A 20,026-nucleotide genomic window follows, 5' to 3' on the forward strand; every position below is an offset into this window, starting at 1 on the left:
TAGATGTTTTTACAGGTGAACCGAAAGAGATGGGACCGATTCCAAAAAGTCTGCATGCCGCCTTTGGCAAAATACCCTATAATTGTTAGCATGTGCTATGTTAAGCAAATGCATCGTTTAATATTAGGTAAACACGGCATGAAAAGAAAATCTCTAATTTTTCTTTTCTATTTTTTGCTTATCGCAGTTTTATCTCAATGGAAAGAAAGAGTGAGAGTGCACCACCTCACAAGTTACTCTTAAGTGTTCTGCAGCTATCTTTGTAAAACCTTATTCCTGGGGAAACCGTGACCCTTGAGGAGAAGTCAGATCATCTTCCTTTCACTTTGCACCCACATCCCACAGGAAGCACGACGATGCGGTCTTCAACAAAATGACGGACAGAGATGATGTCATTTGGCATCTGTAGCACATTTTAGGGAGAGATCCGGGCCTTTTCCATAAACGTATGCACAAGGAGGCTATAAAAGGTTTTATATTAACAAGAGGAAAGAAACATAGTTAACAGTGCTAATACGTAACTGTTAATTAGTGATGGTATCTTCGTAGTAAATACTTGACACCACCCACCTGTACACGGTTATTAAGCCGAAAAAATAAAATGTTTTTTACACTGTATGTAGTACATATCACTTTCACACAAACGTAACATTCATTATTGAAAAGTATGCATTAGGAATTACAATCAGGAGTAGAGAATTTTAAATTAACAAATTTATTGTCCCAAAAGGAGGTCTTATAGGGGCAGTCACTAATTTGAGCTTACCTCCTTGTAGTTTTTCGCACTTTAGGATGCCAAAAAAACAACACGTGAGCACCAAAATCATGTAAATTATCCAGTATAGTAACATAGCAAAGCACGCGTTCCGTGGCCCTACAGTGTGTAAATACGTCAGTATATACACAGCATCTGTAGTATATGTGATATTTAAATGTTTGCTACGTGCCTACTTATTTTCACCTAACCAAGAGTCTTCCCCTGTAATATCTGAATGTAATCAATTGGTTGCCTACCGCATGCCCGGCTTCTTATAATCTTGTATTTCTTTTGGAGATAAACCGTATCCTTTTTAAAGCATTTGAGCAAAAGAATCATCATTACCGGTGCTTAAGCAATTTTTATTTTGTGTTCGTGTTTTGTTGTGTTTTTTTTTTTTTTACTTCTTAAATCTTAATCCATCTTAAACCAGTGAAGCAGAAATATTTAAAAATGTTTCATTTCAAGCAGAGTGCATAATAAATTGCAATAATTGTAATGTGCCATAAATCCCAAAGCCTATGCATTTTGCATTTTGTTCAGGATTGAGGTCAGGAAATTTGGAGAAATTTAAAGAAAATGATTCATCAGTCCTTTTGTTCTGTTGGCCAGGGTCCCAGGATTCTCGAGCTGTGCCCAGCTGACAAGCTTTTGAAGATGGCACAATAACAGTCCAGTGATGCCTGACCATGACAGCACAGCCCTCTTAAGCAGGCAGACCAAGAGAAGAAGAGTTGACATTGGAGTGAAAAGGACTGTAGGGACAGCATCTGCATTTTTCGCTAAGGCCAGAGCATCGTTTTTCAGTGCCATGAATCCCCAAGGCTCGGAGCAGGATGTTGAGTATTCAGTGGTGCAGCATGCAGATGGGGAGAAGTCAAACGTTCTCCGCAAGCTGCTGAAGAGGGCGAACTCCTATGAAGATGCCATGATGTCTTTTCCAGGGGCAACCATCATTTCACAGCTGTTGAAAAATAACATGAACAAAAATGGTGGCACCGAGCCCAGTTTCCAAGCCAGTGGGCTCTCCAGCACGGGCTCAGATTTACATCAGGAGGACGTGTGTAGCAACTCTTCAAGAGACAGCCCCCAAGAGTGTCTTTCCCCTTTTGGCAGGCCTACGATGAGCCAGTATGATATGGATCGGTTGTGTGATGAACACCTGAGAGCAAAGCGTGCCCGGGTTGAAAATATAATTAGAGGTATGAGCCATTCTCCAAATGTGCCCATGAGGGGCAATGAAAATGAAAGAGAGGGAGCCCCCCGGTCTATAAGCCCCCGAGAAAGCTATAGAGAGAACAAGCGCAAGCAGAAGCTGCCCCAGCAGCAGCAGCAGAGTTTTCAGCAGCTGGTTTCAGCTCGGAAAGAGCAGAAGCGGGAAGAGCGCAGGCAGCTGAAGCAGCAGCTGGAGGACATGCAGAAACAGCTGCGCCAGCTGCAAGAAAAGTTCTACCAGATCTACGACAGCACAGACTCCGAGAACAACGAGGATGGCAACCTCTCGGAGGACAGCATGCACTCTGAGATGATAGATGCCAGGGCCCAGGATTCTTTGGGCAGGTCAGATCATGAGTTGTTTGACTTAGACCCCGGGCAGTTCATTGACCGTGCCCGAGCCCTTATCAGGGAGCATGACTTAGCACCTAATAATCAGCCCAAGAGAGAGGGACCTAAAGTCAAAGATCATTTCCATAGCACTTTCCATCCTGAAGGTAAACATTTGGCAGAAACGTTAAAGCAAGAACTGAACACTGCCATGTCCCAGGTAGTGGACACCGTGGTAAAAGTGTTTTCTGCTAAGCCCATACGCCAACTTCCTCAGGTCTTCCCGCCCATCCAGATTCCTCAGGCAAGATTTGCAATCAGTGGAGAGAACCATAATTTCCACACTGCCAACCAACGTCTGCAGTGCTTTGGCGATGTCATCATTCCAAATCCCCTGGACACATTTGGTGGCGTCCAGATGCCCAATTCTACAGACCAAACCGAAGCATTGCCCTTAGTTGTACGGAAAAATTCAAACGACCAGTCAGCCCCTGGGCCTCCACCTGGCAGCCATCATCCTGCGCTACATCAGTCCCCTCTCTCAGCAGCCGCCAGCTTCTCATCCTCTTCTTTCCGTCATCCATTCCCCCTTCCTCTAATGGCTTACCCATTTCAAAACCCATTGGGAGCTCCATCAGCCTTTCAAGGAAAAGACAGGTCATCCCCAGAATCCCTAGACCTGACTAGGGAAAGCACCAGTTTGAGGACCAAGATGTCATCCCACCACATGAACCATCACCCGTGCTCCCCAGGTCACCCGCCCAGCTCAACAGAAGGGCTTTCACTATCCTTCATCAAGTCGGAGTGTGGAGATATGCAAGACATGTCCGACATCTCACCGTACTCTGGAAGTGCAATATCCTTTTTGAAGCATTTGGTAATAAGTAAACTTGAAATGTAATTGTCTTTATACTGTATACAGTATCATGATATCTCAGTAATGGTGGTAAGATAATCTTAAATGTGATATAGTATTAAAAAACAACAACATAGTTTGAAGTTTCCTGGCCAGGAGTAAAATATAGGAGGACTTCGGTCTCCAGGTATATGGTTACCCACAGTTATTACCTAGCACAGCGTCTTCTCCCCCAAACAGACTCAATTGCAAACTGGCGAATTTTCAAAGTTACGGAATAAGACGAAACGGGTAGCTGATTGGTCGAACAGCGTCAGTCGACCAATCAGCTGCCTTCAACACCCTCACATTCAGAATTACTGTATGTATGAGACTGCAGCGCACAGAAAGAGAGGAAAGCTGGAATATTAAACCATGATATTATAATTCCTGGTTAAGATTTCTAGGTGTCATTTATATTGTAGTTATAATGTGACAACTGTGACATTGTTACTCATGCATTGTACAATATAACACACTGAGTCTAGAGTAAGCTAGCTAATAAGGTTACCAGACGACCCTTCAGAGTCCTGTGTTCAATGTAAAAATAACTAACCTACTGCCTTGTGCGTTTGATACAGTGAGAGGGTGTTATCTGTGTTTGTAATACCCTTATAACGTGCAGTAAACGTTCCCATATCTCACATGTCACTGCTTATTGGTGCTGTCATACTGTACACACAGAGTGTGAGCCGGCCCGCATAGTGTCATACAAATGGCCACTAACTTCCCTATAACCTATTAACAGTGTTACTGCCTGAAACTTTTTATGTGAATTCCAAGTTCTGACAGTTCTGCAATCTGCCTTGTGGGATAACAGGAGTAGCATGTCATAGAAAGTAATGTAGACTGGATTACAGTACAAGTATTATTTCATTGTAAGTTTTAGCTTAATGTTAAAAGCATTCACACAAATTTGTTTTATCCCAAAATAGTTTTTTCAATGGATTTGTGCCAGGCAGGAGATGTATAACATATCATTGTGCGTGTGAATGTTTTACCTGTCATTGAGGTGAATGAGGGGGATCGGGTAATATCTGTCACATCGCACAACTCACAGTGAATGTTTTTGGGAAGAATGCAAAGTAACCTTTGTAGGTTTCAGCTGACGAGAATGCTAGCTACAGATCCCCTTAGCAGGCAGCCACTGTTGTTATTACATACCCTCCAACAGGACCTGCCCCACTAGGTACATAATGCTCTGTTTCTGGACTTCCCTCTTAATTTATTATTGCCATCGCCTGTGAAGAAACAGCTTTCTTATCATTTAACTAGTACAACACAGGTGATGGAAATCATAAATTAAGAGGGAAGTCCAGAAACAGAGCATTTTGTACCTAGTGGGGCGGGTCATGTTGGAGGGTCTGTTATTATTATGCATTTGTAAAGGAACACCACACATGTACAGTAGGGACAAGCCAAGGTAGCAATGAGATAAGTGCGGACTGGAAATAAGGGTGGAGTGTGTCCTGCTCCGGAGAGCTTACATTCTGAAGGGGGTGGAGTTGAGCGTCATACTTTCCCCCAGATTTTACACATCGGTCTGTTAAAGAGCTTCAAAAACTTTCATGGATTCTTTTTAGGAGTTAAGTGTGCAACATGGACCGCAAGATTTTCTGTTCTGCAGTTGTAACCCCTACAGTATATTTTCTCTGCTAGCATTGTATATACAGTCTCCAAAAGAGTATATATAGCACCTACCTGTGCTGTTGCTCCTGCCATCTGCAGGGAGGGGGGCTGGCCTATCAAAGATGGCAGGTGCGTCGGCAAAGTTCTATATACTGTGCACTGTATTAGTCTACAGTATGAAAAAAGCATTGTCTGTAACATGTGCAAAGCTTCAATAAAAAATATATACAAAAACTTTAAAAACAAAACAGGATAAGGGTTATAGTTGCATATTTAACCCCTAAAACAAATACCACAACACTCCGCTGATTTTTAACAGCACCGTCCGTGAAAGCTTTGAAGTAGGGGGTGGGGTTAAGTGCTGTACGCGATGATCACAACCAATGAGATGCCACCCCGTAAGGCAGCGAATGCTTCTCCCTGTGAGAAGCGGAAGTCGCACCTGGCGACGCTTAGTATACTGTACATCCCTTTTACTCTGTTGCACATTTATCTATGTGAATGCATATGTAAGTGTCAGTCTTCTTTAGTGTTGCTGTTGTTTGTTTGCTACAATACTGGTGCTTTATGTCGCACAGTGAGAAAGGGTATGGGAAATGTGATTGAATGGTTTGCAGAATTCTTCCCACCTACACAGTAACAGTTGAGATGCCTGAAACTTGTTTTACCCGTATTTACTTTAAAAAGATGCTTTCCGGTTGTTTTTCTTCATGGTCTACTGTATGTCAGTGGTTCCTGATCTTTTTTGAATAACGGCGCTCTAGAGTATCAGGGTTTTTTCCACGACACCCTAAGACAAAGGTTTCTTATTGAGAAAATTAGAAAAAAATATGAAATTACGTAAATTGTGTTTATACGTCATCCTTAGGGTCAGTTATGTGGTGAGGGACAGGAACCGCTTCTGTTTCTCCACATATTGTATGACTGGCAGCCGCCATCACTGGTTTTGCCTGTTACATTGATCATAAATAATTTGAATTGGTCTTGGTCCACCAACCCAGGGCACCCCTGCAAGTGTCCCGATGCACCCCAGAGTGCCACGGCACACAGTGTGAGAACCACTGGCCTATATTGTACCAGATATAAAATACAATTGGCATTATGGTGCATAGGGTCTCCCGAGTGGAAGATTCCCAGCTACGTTGTGAATGAGCCCCGGAGAGACTTGGTTGAACAGTGGGTTTGATGCTACTGCAATATATTTAGGCAGCGCCCTCCGGTCTTACATCCTTAATATTCTATTTTCTAAACAATGTGACGCCGGCAGGTGACCAGTGTTTGCCCTCAGTAGTTGTCTTGTGTTTGTCGTGTGCACAAAGCAGCTTCCCTCAGCGAGAAACAACTAAACCCTACAAAGAGGAAGTCTAAGTCAACAGCTGACGCTCATCCATCGGAAATCTTAGGAAAGGTTAATTATTATAGAAGAAAATAATGCTGTGTGTGTGTGTGTGTGTGCGTGTGTGTGGTTTCAAGTGAGTAAACGGTAAGATGCAGGTACTGATTTATTCCAACTGCAGAAAGTTCCCTTGTACAGGCAGAAGTCTGTTGTGCAGGCTCGCTGCAGCTGCTTGCTATGCATGATTAACCTCTGTTGAGCCTTACATAGAAATCTTTTGTCCTTACGTACACAAAGCAAATTATTTTGGAAAGCCACTGAGCACAATTAAACAAAATTCAGCTGTATACGATGACGGAATAGTTGCTTACACAATTGCCTTTTATTTGTTTCCCGATATGATATTTTGCGTTCATATAGTTTCTAGATCGCGCATCTCCGCTCCTTTTTACGTACTGATGAGTCTGTTTGATATTCTTGTTTTATTTCCCGGGTGCTTCTATTAAAGTGAATTAATGTACTTTTTATGGTTTAGTCGCACGTTGTCAGGCATTCCGTTACCCAGTTGGAATAGTGCGTCAGTCACATACATACAGCAAATGTAATGTTTTTTCAATGCAGTTTCCAGAACTTGATATGAAAATGTCCATACAGTATACAGAAGGACTGACAGTGTACTGGGAAAATGTACACGTCAGATTATCACAGCATTGCTCAATTACTTATTAGGATTAATCTACATAGTTCCATTATTGTCATTACTGTTATTAGCGTGTGTCCCATTGGAGCTTACAGTCTATATTCCCTAACGCACGATAAACACGCACAAGAGTCCATTTGTATCAGCAGCCAGTTCACCTATCAGCATGTTACCGGCACAGGGAATCTGCGTGCATTACACCTCATAGTCAGTAGCAATGCTGAAACATAAGCTATATTATTTACTGGATGCTGTTATCAGTCCCTGCTCCTTTGTAAATGGCCTCAGTGTTAATAAGAGCCGCTAGATCACATATTCATACAGAATTCATTTTTATTTTAAAAAGTTTGTTACGGAACACATCAAGTTCATTCTGTTTTTTTAACGAGCAAGACTGGTCCGTCTTACTTATATCACACAAAATACAGTGCTACAGTATGTGGTGTATTGTCTGTATAGTGCAATGCTTCAAATTCCCTGGTCGTGGCCCATATTCATTTCATTGAGAGACATGAGGATTGTGTGTTTGAATAAGGAACACAATGACACTCAATATTAAAGGAATAGTTACTTTTGAAGGCTATTGATAGACGGATAATTATGAGATGGATATATCATAGGTTTGAAAAGATAGATAGATAAGATAGGAACATAGATGTATAGAAATACGGTAGATAGATAGATAGATGGATGATAGGAAAATAGATGTATAGAAATACGGTTGATAGATAGATAGATAGATAGATAGATAGATAGATAGATAGATAGGAACATAGATGTATGGAAATATGGTTGGTTGGTAGATAGATAGATACATAGATGATAGGAAAATAGATGTATAGAAATACGGTTGGTAGATAGATAGATGATAGGAACATAGATGTATGGAAATATGGTTGGTTGGTTGGTTGGTTGGTTGGTTGGTAGATAGATACATAGATAGATGATAGGAAAATAGATGTATAGAAATACGGTTGGTAGATAGATAGATAGATAGATAGATAGATAGATAGATAGATGGATGATAGGAACATAGATGTATGGAAATATGGTTGGTTGGTTGGTTGGTAGGTAGATAGATAGATACATAGATAGATGATAGGAAAATAGATGTATAGAAATACGGTTGGTAGATAGATAGACAGATAGATAGATAGATGATAGGAACATAGATGTATAGAAATACGGTTGGTTGGTAGATAGATAGATAGATAGATAGATAGATAGATAGATAGATGATAGGAAAATAGATGTATAGAAATACGGTTGGTTGGTTGGTAGATAGATGGATGATAGGAACATAGATGTATGGAAATATGGTTGGTTGGTTGGTTGGTTGGTTGGTTGGTTGGTTGGTTGGTTGGTAGATAGATAGATACATAGATAGATGATAGGAAAATAGATGTATAGAAATACGGTTGGTAGATAGATAGATAGATAGATAGATAGATAGATAGATGGATGATAGGAACATAGATGTATGGAAATATGGTTGGTTGGTTGGTTGGTTGGTTGGTTGGTTGGTTGGTTGGTAGATAGATAGATACATAGATGATAGGAAAATAGATGTATAGAAATACGGTTGGTAGATAGATAGATAGATGATAGGAACATAGATGTATAGAAATACGGTAGATAGATAGATAGATAGATAGATAGATAGATAGATAGATAGATAGATAGATAGATGATAGGAACATAGATGTATAGAAATCCGGTTGGTTGGTAGATAGATAATAACCTTGTGTCAGTGGAATGACAGCTACACGTTAATAACACATACGTTTTGGGTGTGATTCTGTGAGTACATTTTGCTCTGTCCCCTGTATACTGCACATAGACTGAGTTACAGGAGTGGCTTGTTGCGTGCTGTGTTCCTCATAGCCCCCTGTCCCGCTGCGGGGATGAAGGACACAGTCTGAGTACACTTACACCACAGATTGGTAAGGTTTTTTGTGTTTGTTCTTTTCATTGTGTAACAGTTGTGTATTTATAAAACTAAGCCATACAGTATGTATTATACACTGTCGCATAGCGAGACATGACAGGACGTGTGTGTTCTTAGCTGCACAAATAGAGACCTCCAACTGATGAGACCCCCTCAATATTTATTTTGTCCCCCAGTGTATCTGAGAATATCTATGTATAACTAGCACTACAAATGAAGAAATCTGTTCATGTTAATATCAATAACCCCTGTATAATTCACAACGTACAGTTCTGTGGGTAAAGTTCTACAAGTATAGTGAATGGTATGCCGAAATCTATTTATCATGCTGACAAGTGATTATACAGAGAGCATTTAATTACCTCCACAGTTATTATCATTACATGTATCCCCTATAGTTCCAGCATACGCTGTGGCTGTATAGAATTGGGGTCCATTCACTTTCTTCTTCCATATAACTTAGTGCCTGTCACAATGATATACAGTACACTGGTACAGTCCTGCATGTGCTCTATAAACAGCACCTATACTAATTAGAGGCTGATGAGTGTAATCCGGCATAGTAATATCAGAAGAAGGGCAGACCACGTCATTGAATTGTGGGGGATAAGCTTGGCAGTCGCAACAGATAATGCCATGCAAGCACTTCGCTCTGGAAAATCAGTTTGCAAATGACAATTGAAAAACAAGGGAATCGGCTAAAAATACAGTCACGTATGCGCAGTGTATATCCCTGTATCCCAGCCCTGTGATCTTACAGAGTTCTGCTGTACTTTGCTCAGGGATCTGGGGATGATGTGTATAAAGCACGGAGTCGTCTCTGTTACAAAAACAACCTAAAGTCAGTATTTAATACGTGTTGATTTTAAATCAATGCAGTTCCGTATTGTACAGTAGCGATATATCCTGGTCTGTTATACAGTATGGAACCTCTTTGTGACATGCATTGAGCAAAAGGCTTCGCAGGCGGTGTAATATTGTTACACGAAGGATAAATAACCACATTGGTCCCAATAAAATAACTACGCAATATTCATCATCAGGGGAAGGGTGGCGCCTGATAATTAGGATCAAACAAACTCAATAGTTTAAGTGTTTTAGTGTGCTAGGGGACAGTGTATGTAGCCTGACAAGGGGATGTCGTTATTCCTCCCAATAAGAAGAACTTATATATAGTACAAAACAAGGAAGGCGCAATTTAATGCAGATATAGCATAATATTCAGTCTATAGTATCAGCTGAGTCCATGTGGAATATATACATCAATGTTAATATATTTATTTTATATAAACATTTTGATAACAAAACACATAAATATGCTAAAAAAAATCTGAGTTACTGTATATAAAAATAGTAGTATTTATTCCCAATAGTAGCTAGGTGGTTTAATAGTGAATTGGTGATGCCAAGCGTCCTCCGGTTAGTAATATAAACTGTGAGGTATAATACTACAATTGTGGCAGTGGACATTTACCGCATTGCTCCAGTGCCAGGACAGCTGTCCCCACCATCCCCTAACATTGCTGCAGATGTAGCCGCGATACTAACCACTGGGTGCCGCCTTCTGCGCATGCACCGTACGGAGGTGGCGGAGGGATCCGATTTCTCTTAGTAACCACGTGCCTCCTTCCCAATGGCAGCATGTGGAAACCAGCGCCATCTGAAGATGGCAATGGCTCATGCAAGCAAACTTTTTGTTTTTTTCCAGTTTGCTGAGTACTAAGCGGCCTGTTAATTAAAACCTGCGGAAACCCGTGTTTCCACATTTGTACCAGGCCCATTAGGGATCATGAATAGGTCCTTAAAACTTTTTTATGGGAATAGAGGAGGTATTTCCCATAGCAACCAATCAGATTCTCACTGTTTTTTCCTAGAATGTATGAGATATACGACAGATGGGGGTATATTTGCTAAAGGTCGATTATGTGTTTTCCAATGATTTTTGATCGATTTTATGTATTGGAGATTTACTAAAGGTAGAACTCAACCAAGAATCGAATTTGTAAAATCGATTGAATATCAACCAAACAATAGACTAATAAGTGATGGGCGTTTTTCAGTTTTAAAACACATTCTGTTGACTAAGGGGGTGATTCAGAGCTGATCGTAGATGTGCTAAAAATAGCACATCTACAATCACAATCTCTGACATGCGGGGGACGCCCAGCACAGGGCTAGTCCACCCCGCATGTCAAGCCCTCCTCCCATCGCGCAGAGGTGCGAAAGCATCGCCGCTTTCGCACCCGGCAAATAGCTCCCGTCCCAGCAACAGTCCGGACACGCCTGCGATGTCTAGACCACGAGCCCCCTCCCCCTATCCGCATTCAAACGCATTGAAACGACCGCCTCTGCCTGTCAGTCAGGCAGAGGCGATCCGCATCAGTGCGATGCTTTTACATCTCACTGTGTGCACACGCGCAGTGCGGCCGCTGCGTGTGCGCACAACACAATAAGCTTCAGGGTGCGGGTGATCAGCTCTAAATTAAGCCCTAAAGCATGATTATAATGTCTATGAAAGTAAGGATGACGGACGCTATGCCGATGTTTTTGCAATTGTGCAACTATCGTTTAATTGCACATACATATGTTTTCCACTGCGTATGCGCCAAAGTTTCAGAGCAGTGCCGCTCGCAGCGCTTACCTTCACGTAGAGTGAGCATTGAGGTCAGGCCTGCCGCAGCCATATTTTGGTGTCTCTGTTCAGGCTGCCATTTTGCGTAGCCATTGATTTACTCGAGCTGACGATTATCGAAGGATCTGCGCGTGCACTGGGAATGTCTACGCCATTGCTGTGCCTTTGCGATGGCTCTGGTGGGGTTTTTGGCCTAATTTTGCACATCCTCGCGTGCACAATCGCAGCTGCAATTGCCATAGCGTCCGTCAATTAATCAAACGGGTTCAGGGGCCGCTGCGCTGGCACCCCACCATTGGAGATGTACGCAAACCAGGAGTAGAGGAACCACAGCAGCTTCCCGCGTGTAGTATTATTTGTCCATTAGAAAATCAGCAGGAAGTGGTAGTCGATTTTTGTGGTCAATTTTTATTTCTATTTACAGTGGATTTTGAATGGAACTGACTAACTTTAGACCTAAAAATCAACATCAATTTAAAAATCGACCCCCCAAAAAACAAAGAAAAAAAACTTTTTTTTTTTTTTTTTTTTAAATATGGAATTTTGTCCATGTTGGTCACTTTTTAGATATAGATCTTTTTTTTTTGGAGGGGGTACATTTTTAGTAAGTATATTATACCCCTACAGACTGACTAGTTACTATTTAGATGTTTTAATAAATCAGTCCCAAATGGTTTCACTGCATAAAAGTAAATGTTTTTTATTATTATTATTTAATTTTTTTTACATTTACATGTTTTGCATTTAATTACTAAAATCTTTGAACAGGCCCAAATGCTTTATTTTGTTAATTTCTAGAGGTGTAGTGTGGGAACAAACTGAGGAAAGGCGTGGCTTGTTACTGTCTGCCTCCCTGTCCCCTGTGCTCACGTGTGTGTGTGTGTGTGTGTGTGTGTGTGTGTGTCTGTTTCTGTAACCCTATATCTACTGTATATATCTCTGGGGACATATTGTAATATTCTTCTAAGGGAGTGATTCAGTTGTTTTTTGGCCTCCCGTAAGTAAAGGTCAGGGTGATATTCACCTCCTGAGGTGGCAGACTTTTTGGGGCCCAAAAGCAGCGTGCCGAGTACTTTGCACGAGCTTAGCCGCTTTCCCAATCTAAACCCGGTGCATTTGGGAGCAACATGTTTGATAAGTAATAACTCACACCCATCAACAAAATAATTGAATTCCACAGTAAGTAATGGGCACCCAAAAACAATTGACTCCCGCCCCTTAGCTTGTGTTGCAAGAATGAGCTGCAAATGAGTACAGACATTGGGGGTCATTCCGAGTTGTTCGCTCGCAAGCTGCTTTTAGCAGCAGTGCACACGCTAAGCCGCCGCCTACTGGGAGTGAATCTTAGCTTATCAAAATTGCGAACGAAAGATTAGCAGAATTGCGAATAGACAGTTCTTAGCAGTTTCTGAGTAGCTCCAGACTTACTCGGCATCTGCGATCAGTTCAGTGCTTGTCGTTCCTGGTTTGACGTCACAATCACACCCAGCGTTCGCCCAGACACTCCTCCGTTTCTCCAGCCACTCCCGCGTTTTTCCCAGAAACGGTAGCGTTTTTTCACACACTCCCATAAAACGGCCAGTTTCCGCCCAGAAAAACCCACTTCCTGTCAATCACATTACGATCACCAGAACGAAGAAAAAACCTTGTAATGCCGTGAGTAAAATTCCTAACTGCATAGCAAATTTACTTAGCGCAGTCGCACTGCGGACATTGCGCATGCGCATTAGCGACTAATCGCTCCGTTGCGAGAAAAAAATAACGAGCGAACAACTCGGAATGAGGGCCATTGATTCTTTATACGTGCAGCCCTTTAACCATTAGCCTCTCAGAACCCCATAATACCCCGCATGGTTCCCGCTTGCCGTAAACACCCCTCAGCCAGCTTCTGGTTGCCGAAGCATAATGCATGGAGACGGGTTTATGAGACTGATGCAGGAAGAAGCTTGGGGGAGCCGCATACAGCTCTCGAACCGCGTATCACCTATTATTGCTGTAGAGCAATCTCAGTTAACAGATAACTTGTTGCTATGGGATACTGCATGTCCGCACCCTGTTAGTAAACCATTATCTACTGTATCTGTATTACAGTGGGGATGCGGTCTGAAGATCGACAGTGTCTAGGGCGACAATGTTTAGGTCGACCACTATAGGTCGACAGTCACTAGGTCGACATGGATGGAAGGTCGACAGGGTTTCTAGGTCGACATGTGCTAGGTCGACAGGTCTAAAGGTCTACATGAGTTTTTCACATTTTTTTTCTTTTTTTGAATTTTTTCATACTTAACGATCCACGTGGACTACGATTGGAACGGTAAAGTGTGCCGAGCGAAGCGGTAGCAGAGCGAAGGCACCATGGCCAAAGCATGGCGAGCGAAGCGGTGCACTAATTTGGGATCCCGGTCACTCTACGAAGAAAACGACAAAAAAAAAAAAAAATCCTCATGTCGACCTTTAGACATGTCGACCTAGAAACCCTGTCGACCTTCCATCCATGTCGACCTGGTGACTGTCGACCTATAGTGGTCGACCTAAACATTGTCGACCTAGACACTGTCGATTTGATGAACCACACCCATTACAGTGCAGGGTCCGCAGTATCTCGGTGATTTGCCCAACGATGCAGGTGGGGCGATATGGGCGGTAAGATGACACTGGAGGAACTGATCCGCTGTTTAAGTCATACCTAGTTTTTTAGGTTTTTTAGTTTTTTCCTCTAACAGGAGAATCTGTGTAACATCTGACACCAATAGGTGTTTAAATGTAGATGAGAAGCAGAATACTGTGCGTCAGGAGGCTTGCCAATCCTTTGACAGCTTTGTCATATGAATAGAAGATGAGTTTCCACCTGTGCAGATGTCTCTCTGTGCACATTACTTCTGTTGTGCTTCAGTTTGGTAAATGCAAATGTCTGGGCTTGTACGGCGCTGCTTTTCTTAAGATGCAAAAAAGATGCATGGCAAAGAAATCAGTGAGAGCAGAACCACGACCGGCTGCTCTTTCTTTTCACATTTGAATAAAAAACTTAATATTTGATTAAACATATTCATTTGCAAAGATATCTAGCGCCCTGGTAACCCGGGGCGGGCGTACAGGTGCACTTTAGCAACCCCTAATGGGGAAGCACAAAAGACTTAGCACACAATGACATTAGTAGGAAGAACTTGTACACTGTGACATCCAAAAGCTCGTTTTAACCCCTTCAGCTTATTGCTCTATAGACGGGCACTTTTATAAGCGCTTAAGCAGTAAGCATTCTGTGACCTATCTGCGATACAGCACGCATCCTGTCCGGTTAGAGAGACAGCTATATACATTGTATATATTTTCATGCAATTCATTTATTTTAGTGGTAAGATCGATAACCTGCCACAATAATGGTTGTTGGCTGCCGTTATTGTAGTCAGGTCATTAGAAGGTTTTCCCTTACTCCACTGGGGTCATGTCTGACTCTCAAAGGTGTCTCGTTGGTACGTAAAACAGGTAACGCCTGTCTAGGGCATCATGTGCTGATGCCACTTCGCCTTATACAATTAAACTTTCTCTGAACGAGTAGTTAAAGGAACGTGGACCTGTTAAGTGTCCCTCTCTACCCGACGCCCACAGTAATATCTTGAACGCCATTTTCCCCCGAAGCCCATATGTCTTGGGCGGTAATTCAGACCTGATCGCTAGGGTGCGTCTTTTGCATTCCTGCGATCAGGTAGTCGCCGCCTACAGGGGGAGGGTATTACCTTTGTACAGGTGTGCGATCGCTTTTGTTGGAGACTTGCACAAATATCAGTTTGTGCAGTCTCTGCACTGGCCAGGACTTACTCAGCCGCTGCGATGATCAGGGCCGGAGCTGACGTCAGAAACCCTCCCTTAAAACGCCTGGTCCCTCCTGCGTTTTCCCGGACACTCCTACATACGGTCAGTTGTCACCCGCAAACGGCCACTTCCAGTCAATCACCTTGCGATCGCCTGTGTGATCGCTTTTTTAGCACCATCTCGTTGCTGTGCACTGATGCCCGGTGCAGTCGCACCGGCGCAGTGCGGTGCATACGCATGCACAGTTCTGTTCTGATCTGATCGTAGGCTGTGAGAAAACGCAGCCTAGTGATCAGGTCTGAATCGGCACCTTGATGTCTTGGGATGAGATGAGAAGTTCTAGTGACTGTAAGTAGTGCAACATCATCAAGTTCTGGAAGAACCGAAATTCTGCTTTTGCGCCACAGCTCACTGATTTTTCAGCCTAGGATCAGTAATTGTAACAAAGTATACTGCAAAATAAACAGTGTATCTTAAAATAGTAAATAGTGCGTGTTCTATAAAATCCTATATAGGGTTAGTTCTAACCTGCTAATGTAACAATCGTTTTTATAATATTAGATATTTTAATTTTGTGCATCAGATATGTCTGTAAATCTTTATGCATGCAACTACTGTATATACGCTGTGGGGCTTATTCTGAGCACGACTAAGAATCACACGGAGCTTTAGCTGCACCCCCCATGTCAGGGTGCTAACATGCAATTGCATTGTCACTGCGCAGTTCTCTCCCCGAGACGCCATTTTCATAGAAAGATCCAATCCAGCCGGCACAGAGCAGGACAGACATACGTTAATATGCGAAGATTCGTTTCTGCGCATGCGCTGTTTGCATCGTGCCACCGCAGAATCTGCCTCCATGTGAGCAGTACAGCAAATCAAGTGACCACGGTGAACACAATATACCTAATATAAGTATAAATAACACCTACATGTACCTGTCCAATAGCGAGCCCTACTGTGTGTACGGAACAGTAAGCAGCATCTGTCCGTTCCCCGCCCACAGTCTTCCACCCACCTTTGTGTTGCTGTTGTTTAGTTAAGGCTATATAGTACTTTGTAAACACACAACACAAGTCTCAGGTTGTTTGAACACAGCGTTAGGTTCAGCTGCAGTACACCGTACCTCTGATCTTTTATGTTCCTGAGCAGATGTCTTTCATTAATTTATGGATTTATCATCTTTGCGGTTTTTTTTTCCTTTTTTTTTTTTTACACCTGGCAGCTGGCTCAAGTTTCAGTAGTTATTGTCTGTTTTGCATTGCACATAGAATTGAATATCATCTGTCTTCACAAAGCTGGGGCTATGAGAACCCAGGCAGGCTGCATGAACTGCGGGGCTGGAGACTGTTTAAACATCTCGCACACTTGTCACCCCCCCTCCTTACCTCCTTAATATTTATTTGTGCTCATTTTCTTCCCTGGCCTTGAATAGGGCTTAGATCGTGTTCGGTACAGCTGTATGTTTACTGAATCTCTTCCATCGTGACTCATTGTGCGTGTGTAAGTATCCTGGAAACGGCCGCTGCCTTCTTGGAAGAGCTGTTGGGGTTTCAGTGCCATTGCTTAAAAGGGAAAAAGTCACCAGTTGGTCACTTGCGCCATATTTACTAAACAGCGTTGAGCTTCGTAAAAAAGGGAGCAGGGTGCTGCGCCACTGAGAGCGCTCATTGTGAAAGCCCAGTGACAGTGATGCTAATGTGTGTGTGTATATATATATATATATATATACATATACTGTATATGTGTGTGTGAGATTAATAAATTATCTAAATTACTGTCCCTAGTATCCTCTTCACTATTATAATCCTGGGCGGTGATCCTATAAGTGACAGGATGGGATATTTAGCTGTCAGGTTTTACAGAATAGCAGCAAAAAAAAACTTTCTGCCAGTCTGATTTTCAGAACTACAGGTGTCTGGATAAGAGGTCCCATACTAACTATCTAATATTGGACACATAAGTGATATATATATATACAGTATATACATATATATATACACAGTATATATATATATATATATATATATATATATTATTGTGCTGTGAGACTCCAGTGGATATTTTTTTGTAGTTTGCAACGTAAGTGCCGCCTGCCTCTATATATAGGCATGTGTGAGTTTCTGCAGTTTATATTGTAATAAAACAATCCCTGGTGTTACACAGTACCACAGCGGTTTTGCATATAATCCTACCCCACATTAAAACATGCAAACACAGAGATCTGTTTGATCCAGAAGTTTTGACTTTCCTGAAAGTGTTATCTGCGAGCAGTGTGTGACAGCTTGCTGCTTTTATTTCATTTATGCATTTTGACAGATGGCAATGGAGAGTATAATGCACTTTTAGACTTCTCTATCAGTCTAATGGAGGTAACTGAAGGTTCTCTCAATTCTTCTCTTGGCACAAGAAGTATGTCAGTGAAATTACCTTCCCTTGTAATGAGTAACCTCTGAGGCAAAACTGACGAAAGTTTATCTCAGACACCGAAGTATGCATGTACGTTATATTTCAGATTTAGCTCTTTATTACATGCTCATATAGTTCTGTATCATCAGTTGTATCCATTTTATAGTACACATATTATACATTTGAGTGTGTGTATTACAGTATGTATGTTTTATGTGTGTGCGCTTATGTATGTTTTTAACATATAGGTGTGTGTGTAAGTCACTAGATAGATATTATATAGAAGTAGATACAAACGCACAGACTGTAATTCTGTACACGTTATATTATTACGGAGCAGCAGCAAGTACTTAAGCACTGGTGTACAGTATTTTCTGCATAGTGGAATTCCATTATATGTGAAAACCTGTAGATTTCCAGTAACTGCAGCCTGATTCGGCAAAATAAAAAGATACATACAGTAATTCTGAATTATGTGAGCTTCAGCCATACATAGATTTTTTGGGTATAATCCTACATAGGGTGCAGGATCTTTGCTATTCCCATAGCCAGCCAGTGAGCTCAGATTCATATCATCTTCTTGCAAGTCTGTAGAAGAAAGCAGAGAACGCTGTGGGGAAGAAGACCTAATTGACCTTGGGGGGCAACATTGATTTTCTACACATGCATCTTCATTTCTGATAAATTATAAAGCCATTAATTTGCTGAGGAAATGGCAGGGCCCAGCCTGAGGCACAGATGTGTCCTAAGCAGCCGGCTTTGAGAGCTCACATCATGCCAAGAAGGGCTGACGGAAAATAAGACCTAAAGTGTCATGGTTAGTCACCCCCCCCCCCCCCCCCCCCCCCTCCGGGGGCTCTTCTGGGTGCTTGTACCAAGCAACTGTATTGTGATTGTGTGTTTTATTTATTTTATTACTAAATAGATTTCTCTATCGTCCTAGTGGATGCTGGGGTTCCTGAAAGGACCATGGGGAATAGCGGCTCCGCAGGAGACAGGGCACAAAAAGTAAAGCTTTAGGATCAGGTGGTGTGCACTGGCTCCTCCCCCTATGACCCTCCTCCAAGCCTCAGTTAGATTTTTGTGCCCGGCCGAGAAGGGTGCAATCTAGGTGGCTCTCCTAAAGAGCTGCTTAGAGAAGTTTAGCTTAGGTTTTTTATTTTACAGTGAGTCCTGCTGGCAACAGGATCACTGCAACGAGGGACTTAGGGGAGAAGAAGTGAACTCACCTGCGTGCAGGATGGATTGGCTTCTTGGCTACTGGACATTAGCTCCAGAGGGACGATCACAGGTACAGCCTGGATGGTCACCGGAGCCTCGCCGCCGGCCCCCTTGCAGATGCTGAAACGAGAAGAGGTCCAGAATCGGCGGCAGAAGACTCCTCAGTCTTCTTAAGGTAGCGCACAGCACTGCAGCTGTGCGCCATTTTCCTCTCAGCACACTTCACACGGCAGTCACTGAGGGTGCAGGGCGCTGGGAGGGGGGCGCCCTGGGAGGCAAATGAAAACCTTTTTTGGCTAAAAATACCTCACATATAGCCTCCGGGGGCTATATGGAGATATTTAACCCCTGCCAGAATCCGTTAAGAGCGGGAGACGAGGCCGCCGAAAAAGGGGCGGGGCCTATCTCCTCAGCACACAGCGCCATTTTCCCTCACAGAAAGGCTGGAGGGAAGGCTCCCAGGCTCTCCCCTGCACTGCACTACAGAAACAGGGTTAAAACAGAGAGGGGGGGCACTAATTTGGCATTAGAAATATATAAAAAAGATGCTATAAGGGAAAACACTTATATAAGGTTGTCCCTATATAATTATAGCGTTTTTGGTGTGTGCTGGCAAACTCTCCCTCTGTCTCTCCAAAGGGCTAGTGGGTCCTGTCCTCTATCAGAGCATTCCCTGTGTGTGTGCTGTGTGTCGGTACGTGTGTGTCGACATGTATGAGGACGATGTTGGTGAGGAGGCGGAGCAATTGCCTGTAATGGTGATGTCACTCTCTAGGGAGTCGACACCGGAATGGATGGCTTATTTAGGGAATTACGTGATAATGTCAACACGCGCCAAGGTCGGTTGACGGCATGAGACGGCCGACAAACAATTAGTACCGGTCCAGACGTCTCAAAAACACCGTCAGGGGTTTTAAAACGCCCGTTTACTTTAGTCGGTCGACACAGACAGGGACACTGAATCCAGTGTCGACGGTGAATAAACAAACGTATTCCTTATTAGGGCCACACGTTAAGGGCAATGAAGGAGGTGTTACATATTTCTGATACTACAAGTACCACAAAAGAGGGTATTATGTGGGATGTGGAAAAACTACCGTAGTTTTTCCTGAATCAGATAAATTAAATAAAGTGTGTGATGATG

At 42.6% G+C, this 20,026-nt stretch overlaps 1 protein-coding gene across 15 annotated transcripts in view; it reads left to right on the forward strand.

Moving 5' to 3' along the window:
- Positions 1-20,026, forward strand: part of PROX1 (prospero homeobox 1) — a 141,432-nt gene that overhangs the window by 39,619 nt on the left and 81,787 nt on the right. For 12 of the 15 annotated variants that reach the window (XM_063919072.1, XM_063919076.1, XM_063919064.1 and 9 more), the window contains one exon: positions 1,370-3,158. In XM_063919072.1, the coding sequence (XP_063775142.1) occupies positions 1,437-3,158 (1,722 nt within the window). In that variant the 5' untranslated portion in view covers positions 1,370-1,436. Of the gene's footprint in view, positions 1-187; positions 447-1,369; positions 3,159-20,026 lie in introns of all 15 variants that reach the window. The other 3 variants (XM_063919066.1, XM_063919070.1, XM_063919071.1) reach the window with 1 other exon arrangement.

The sequence above is a fragment of the Pseudophryne corroboree genome, chromosome 4 (genome assembly GCF_028390025.1).
Source record: "Pseudophryne corroboree isolate aPseCor3 chromosome 4, aPseCor3.hap2, whole genome shotgun sequence".
Taxonomy (NCBI): Eukaryota; Metazoa; Chordata; class Amphibia; order Anura; family Myobatrachidae; genus Pseudophryne; species Pseudophryne corroboree.